The sequence below is a fragment of the Lathyrus oleraceus genome, chromosome 7 (genome assembly GCF_024323335.1).
Source record: "Lathyrus oleraceus cultivar Zhongwan6 chromosome 7, CAAS_Psat_ZW6_1.0, whole genome shotgun sequence".
In the NCBI taxonomy this organism is placed as follows: domain Eukaryota; kingdom Viridiplantae; phylum Streptophyta; class Magnoliopsida; order Fabales; family Fabaceae; genus Lathyrus; species Lathyrus oleraceus.
In genome coordinates, this window is record NC_066585.1 from 165,450,989 (window position 1) to 165,458,035 (window position 7,047).

Below are 7,047 nucleotides of genomic sequence, written 5' to 3' on the forward strand. Positions count from 1 at the left end.
TTTCATATAACTTCAGAGGAGAAAGTAATAGTGCTAAACACAAATCTATAAAAGATTTGATTCTATCAGAGAAAATTGATCTTTGTATGTTTTAAGAAATCAAGCTCCTATCAATTGAGGACTTTTTTGTTAAGTCGATTTTGGGGTTATAGAGAGCTAATGTGGTCAGAATCACCAATGAGTAGGCTCAATAGGTTTCTTGTTTATTAAGGTCTAATAGAGAAGTGGAAATTGAAATGTCAATTGATAAGTAATAGGGCTATATTCGACCATTGTCTAATTCTGATTAAGTCAAAGGTACTAAATTGGGGTCCAATACCCTATAAATTTTGAAGGGCTTTGATGCAACATACTGACTCTATAATGAAAGTAAAAGATGTATGTTAACAATTCAAGTGTGCAGGGCAAAAAACAATTTATATTCAAAGAAAAAACCAAGGCTCTAAAATTTGTTTTGAAAGTGTGGAACTATGTGGGTTTTTGGAAAATTGGACTTAGAAGTTTCTGAAGCGATCAAAGAGCTCAATGATTTAGATCACTTAGTAGTTTTGGATGATGTTGTTTTGGGTCAGGATCTGGTTGGTAAGAGAGCGGAGGCTCAATCTTATGTTTGGAAAAAAATTAAATTATCGAGAATCGTTTCTCAGGCAGAAATCCATATGTCTTTGGTTGAAGGAAGGATATCATAATTCTAAGTTTTTTCATGCGTCCATGAAATCAAGATTCAGGTGTAATGGTATCTCTATTTTAAAATTTGATGATTTGTTAATAGAAGAAGTTGAAGAAGTTAAAGTTGTAAATCTTAACCACTGTATAGAGAGATTTCAAGAGCAAAACATTAGTAGACCAAAGTTGCATGGAACTTCCAACTGTGGTGAAATGTCAGTCAGACCACTTTTCACCCCGGTTGAAAGCCCAACTGTGGTGAAAAGTAAGTTAACCCAATTTTTTATTTTTTCCACATGTTTTGGCTTACTACATCAAAAACTTTCATCATAATATAGAATATCAAATATTTCTAACACAACAAGAACAAGAACAAGAATAAGAACAAGAAAAAGAAGAACAACAAGACCAATAAGAACAACAAGAACAAAAAGAAGAATAAGAACAACAAAAATAAGAAAAAGAACAAGAATAATAACAATAACAATAACAATAACAATAACAACAACAGAAACAACAACAAAAAAAAACAAAATCAATAGAATTATTAAACAATAAATCTCAACAACAACAAAAACAAAACAAAATCAACACAATCGTTAAATATTAAATCTTAATAACAACAACACTAACAATAACATAACAACAAGAGAAAAACAACAACAACAAAAGCAAAATCAATAAAATTGCTAAATATTAAATCTAAAAAACAATAACGTTAAATATTTATTTAACACAACAATAACAACTAACATTGCTAACTTGAATCCCTGTTTCTTTGTCTCGTTCAAATTGGAGAATAGATGATGGAGTTTCCAAACTTGTTAATGAAAGAAATGATGTTTTTCTAGTTTCGTTAAAGGAAGAAATGGTGTTTTTGAGTTTGGTTTCGTAAATGAAAGATAAAGTTTGGAGGTAGAAGTCGTAGTTCGTTTAAGTCCATCTAGGACAAAAGTGATGAACATTGAGTATTATATATCTTAGAAATGTAATTTATTTTTAATTTAAACATAAAATATAGGAAAACACCACTTTTCACCGCAATTGAAATTCCAACCATGTTAAAAAATGACTTTAAAATAAATTTTAAAAAAATATTGGTGTTGAAATTCAAATCTATGATGTGACTCCACTTTTATTATGGTTGAAATTCCAACTGTGATAAAAATTAAAAAAGAAATATTTTCACAAAAGAAATAGTTTCAACCTATGAAAAAAATCTAAAAGTTAAATAAATTGAACTAAAAAATTTCAAATATTATAGGTGACCATTGAATTCACTAAATCATTATTCATCTACTCATTACATAAAAAAGGTATTTAATGAAATGAGTTCAATTCATCATTTAAATATTGATCAATTCTTTACAATACAATAAAAACTTCCTTATACAATTATAAAACTGAAATAATTAAAATATTGATAATATATATATATATATATATATATATATATATATATATATATATTTCTGTTCGTGATTCGGGCATATATTTTTATCAGCATTGCTATTTAATAGGATGAATTATTTTTGTAAAATTCAAGAATTATGATGTGTTTATGGAATGTATGCATCTTCCCGATTTTGTGGAGTAAAACATGGATAGTGGTGCTATAAAAAGGAGTCAAAGGAATGTCATATCACTCTTTTGGTTTTGTTACATAAAGCATTTTATATATTTTATGCTCTGATTGATTGTGCTTTTTACTACATTTTTATACTCTAGATATGATCCTACCTAATTCATGTTTCTTGAAGATGGGTCCATTTTAATATTTTACACAAATAATATCATTATATAATACCGCTGGGCATGATAACGGGGCGCGTCAGAGACGATTTTTACCTCCCATAAATCCAAACCCGAATCTCCAAACAATCTCCGTTCCCCTCCCCAAACCCAAACGGGGATGGAGAATTAAAACCCAAACCCGTTTCAAACGGATTCGAGTTGGATTCGGATATCCCCGCCCCGCTTAATGAAATCAATTTTTTAATATAAACATTTATTTTTTTAAAAATTAAACTACATTATAAATAATAAACTAAAACAATCTAAAAAAATTCTTACATACATTTGAATATTTTAAATAATTAATACAAATCAAAATATTAAAACATTGACGACTTATTTAATATTTTAAATCATCAAAAATAAATAATATTGTACATAATAAAATAAAAGGGTCGGGTTCGGGGTGAGTACTAGTGTCCCCATTACCCGACCTGTCTTCATACTTTATAATCGGGAAAAATCCAAACCCAAACCAAAACTCAGTCAAAGCAATTTTTCCCCGTCAACTTCGGGGTGGATTCGGGTGGATACCCGCGGATATGAGTTATGTTGCCATACCTAAATACCGCCAATGTGAAAACATGCACAATTTAAATACTTCTATTTATATCATTAATTGTAGTGCATAAATGTTATATACTCACTATAATCCCTTGAATAACTTGAATGATGTGATAATGTAAACTGCAACAAATTACATCCTATTTTATTATTAACATTTTTCTAAGTACTACAACCAATACCATCTCTGTAAGGGGCTTTTCATCTTTTCCTAACTTCAAAATCATTGATCATTAACAACATTCTCTTTAGTAATGGCTGAACTCTCGTAGGTTTGGATGACTCTTTCAGACGGAAGAGGCATGGAAACAACAACAGCCTCATCATTTTCGGGCATTCTTGCGGTTTCTAGCATTTTCATTTTATTTTTCATTTCTCTTCCTTGACCCCATAGTACCGTATAAAGACCGCACACAATCACAATTGCTCCAAGCATGCTTTGAAATTAATTTCCCAAAATTTAACTGTGAGTATATTGATGGCTGAAATAAAGAAAAAAAAACATGAACAGTTACATGTTTAGGTTTTCAAAGATTCTGAACATACCTTCCCAAATATAGTTTCTCATCCAACATCAAGTAAGCAGCTATAACGACAAGTAGGAGTTGTAAAGGATTGAAACTAGACGCAAATAGAGGTCCCCTCGCCCTTATGCACCAGGCAACAATGATAACTGCTAATCCAGAGACTACAATTCCCTGCATTAACATTCACTCACATTGAAAAACTTCTTTTGATCGATTAATTGTTGTAGCAACAATTTCTATTGAAAAATGACTTTAAAAAATGATATAAATAAAAAATTTGTCCTTTTTATTGTAGTTTTAAAGAATTAGTTTATGACGTGTAACTTTCAAATATTAAGAAATTACTAAGAGCATACCGGATAAATAACAGTAAGAATCCTGAGTTTGTTTCCTAGCTTCCATTGGTTCCAATCTCTTTCAAAACAAAGAGAAATAACAATTGCTTGAATGGCTCCCATTGAAACCATTAAAGCTGCACTTGAGTGATGATACGGGAATTCCTTGTGTAACTTAGCCTGTGCCATGTAAAAGAGAAGGATGACAATGATGCAACACAACTATGTGCAAAGTAAGTTTATCAAAATTATGACATGAGTTTTTTTTTTAAGTTTCAAAGTGTAGCTTTTGTAAATTCACAGTAGTTCTCACTGATTCTGGCAAACTCAGTATGTATCCAAACCGTATAACAACAAATGATTATTAAGATGGCAGTTTTGGTCTAGCTGAATTGGTTGGTATGCAAAAGCATTTTCTCTGGTGGGGGCTCCAAGAGGTAGGTAAGGTTACTTGGGTTAAGTGAGTGGATGTGTGTAAGGCTAAAAGGGCTGGTGGCTTAGGAGTTAAGAATATTAGACTTGTAAACCTCGCTTTGTTAAGTAAAGGTGGAAGATTCTTTTGAATTTTCCTTTATTATGGAGTGACATTTGTTCAACAATGTATAGTTCATAGGGGTTTAACTCTTCGTTGGGGAGTAGAGAAGGGGATCTTAGGAGGATGCCTCAGTTAGAGAGGAGTTTAACTCCTTGGGTCTGCCCCTGAGCAGTAGTCTGATTGGTTTTCCCTTTCGTGTATTAAGAGGGTCGAGGATGGTCAAAAGACTATATTTTGGTATGACGTATGGGTTGGATCAGTCCATTTGTGTGTCTCTTTTGAGAGGATATTTCTTATTTTAGAGCAAAAATCTTAATTGGTGGATTCTCTAGTGCTTGGGAGAGGGACATTTGAGTTGGAAGTTTTAGATTGATGTAAGCCCTCCTGGTTTGGAAGAAGGATCTTCTCGAGACTTTACTTTCTATCATCTTTGGATTGTTAGGTTCAATCGAGGGGACTTGTCTATGATAATCTTTTGGCTCTGACTAGCATGAGGGAGACTAAGTCTGATATGGTTATTCAAGGGCTTGCTAGGATTTTGAATAGTAGAATGCCTTCTAAATTTGTAATGTTATCTTGGCAATTATTTTAGGATAGGTTGCCGACTATGCATAATATATTAAGGCGCCAAATTGTATCGCGAAAATTAGTGATTTGGGGTGTGTATGGCAAATGGAATAGGTTTATCATTTTATTTTGTGGTAGGCGAGGTTGAACCAATTATCTAATATGTGGTTTTTAGATAGGTGGGCCTAGGCATTAGCTATCTGAGATATGGTGTTTCAGATGTTTTAAGGTTTAGGTCATGTAAGACCACATCTTTAGGTCTGATCTCGATTTGATATTTTGTGAATTATTTGAAAATTGTGAAATAAAGTTATTTTTTTGTTAGAAATATTTGACGGTTAATCAAGTGATGTCTTCGATTATAGTCTCACATCTAAGTGAGTCAATGCTCATGTTTCAAGTTTTATCATTTCTCTATTAGACTGTGAGCAAGACCCGCTCAAATACTTAAGTATTTAGGAGTGTGATGAGTGGGTCTTTCTCCGTCCAACTTGCTATCTCCGTGATTGGTGGTTGCTCTCTAGGTTTCGATGCTTTTTTTATTGTTTATATATTCGGCACCTACTATTAAAATAAATAAATAAATAAACTACCTGAATGATAAGCCACATAGAGAAAGAGCAGCTGCTTGCCAGTGCAATTGAAACACCCAATATTTTTTTTCGAATTTCAACATGGTGAGATGCCATTAGTTCATTTGGGTTTTGATGGGGATTCAAAAGGTTGATATTGGAAGACCAAATATGAATTTCCGCACCTTTGAAAAAAATCATCAACATTGCACCACTCATTCCCATTATTGTTCCTATCACCTTCGCCTTTCCTTCCGCTAATCTCAAATTGAATTTATCCATTCTATAGAAAACCAAATCTAATATAAATTTAAATTTTTAAAATAAAAAGATGTTAGAGCTACGTTTATATATGATTACCCGAAACATACGGCCATGATGAAGGTAATGGCCGGAATTAAGTTGAAGATAACCAACATAAATGTTGCTGACGTCAAAGCGAGAGCCTCAAGGTAAAGGTTTAAATACAAACTTCCCCTGAAATATTACATAATAAATATGTTACTGTGTTTTCTGCTAAAGTAATGCAAGCTCTGAGAAAAATTCTTGTATAATATGTGACATACCCAAACAATCCACATAGAAATGCCTTAGAAAGCACACTCCATGTTATCTTTGCTCTATTCTTCCTTCAAAATCATTTTTTGCAAGTTGGTATATTAACTAAGTGTATGCTAATAATGAAGTGATAAAAGAAAGTTGAAGGCAAATGATAAATGAACCTATCAAAGAAAAGAGCAATTGGGATATTGAAAGCCGCTGCACAGATGAGGCGATAAACCGTGGCAACTCTCATGCTCATTCCATCATTTATTGCAAGTTTGCATATTATATTCATCGCCGCCGTTGCAAGTTGTACAAACACCATCAACACTTCTGGTTTCACTCCCTGCCATATACTACTTATGCTCTTCATTTTCACTATATATTAATATTGTGCTATAGCTGCAAGTTTTGTTTTGAAGAGAAGATGGTGGTGTGGAAAACGTTGTTGAGAAGTAACCTTTTTATAGGGTGATTAAAGATCTATCTATGTATTAACTTATGTTCTTCGTTTTCACAATGAATAGTAGTGCTATAGCTGCAAATTATGTTTTGAGGAGAAGGTGGTGTGGAATATGTTGTTGTGCAGGAATTATATATATATATATATATATATATATATATATATATATATATATATATATATATATATATATATATATATATATATATATATATATGGTGATCAAAGATTGTGATCTTATTCCAACCATGCTTTATGATGTTCCATCTATGTTTATATAAATATATACTTTATCAAGTAGTATAAAGTAAATAATAGAAATACTGAAAATTGCTAACCAGTGTTTTGAGGACATTTTTTTAAGCGTTTAAAATAGTAAGATGTTTTTAAAATGAATGTAATTAATGTATTAAAAATTAAAATAATTAATTTTTATAAAAAATATTTTCATTCTTAAAGAGTGGCCTGGATATTCGTTAGC

General features: G+C 31.7%; 1 protein-coding gene across 1 annotated transcript; it reads right to left on the minus strand.

Annotated features, from left to right (window-relative positions):
• Positions 1–3,116: 3,116 nt before the first annotated feature.
• LOC127104521 (WAT1-related protein At1g68170) lies at positions 3,117–6,673 on the minus strand. Its single transcript, XM_051041705.1, has 7 exons — positions 6,283–6,673; positions 6,127–6,189; positions 5,921–6,037; positions 5,582–5,843; positions 3,908–4,066; positions 3,571–3,722; positions 3,117–3,461 (listed from the first exon to the last, which is right to left on the minus strand). The coding sequence occupies exons 1-7, from the start codon at positions 6,474–6,476 to the stop codon at positions 3,248–3,250; spliced, it is 1,161 nt and encodes a 386-aa protein (XP_050897662.1). The 5' UTR covers positions 6,477–6,673; the 3' UTR covers positions 3,117–3,247.
• Positions 6,674–7,047: the final 374 nt, after the last annotated feature.

Excerpts from the sequence above, each read along its gene's own strand:
- LOC127104521 (XM_051041705.1), bottom strand. The coding sequence starts at position 6,476 with ATGAAGAGCATAAGTAGTATATGGCAGGGAGTGAAACCAGAAGTGTTG. Across the intron at positions 6,190-6,282 it reads ATTGCTCTTTTCTTTGATAG|GAAGAATAGAGCAAAGATAA; the intron begins GTTCATTTATCA and ends ATGATTTTGAAG. Across the intron at positions 5,844-5,920 it reads ATCATGGCCGTATGTTTCGG|AATGGATAAATTCAATTTGA; the intron begins GTAATCATATAT and ends GGTTTTCTATAG.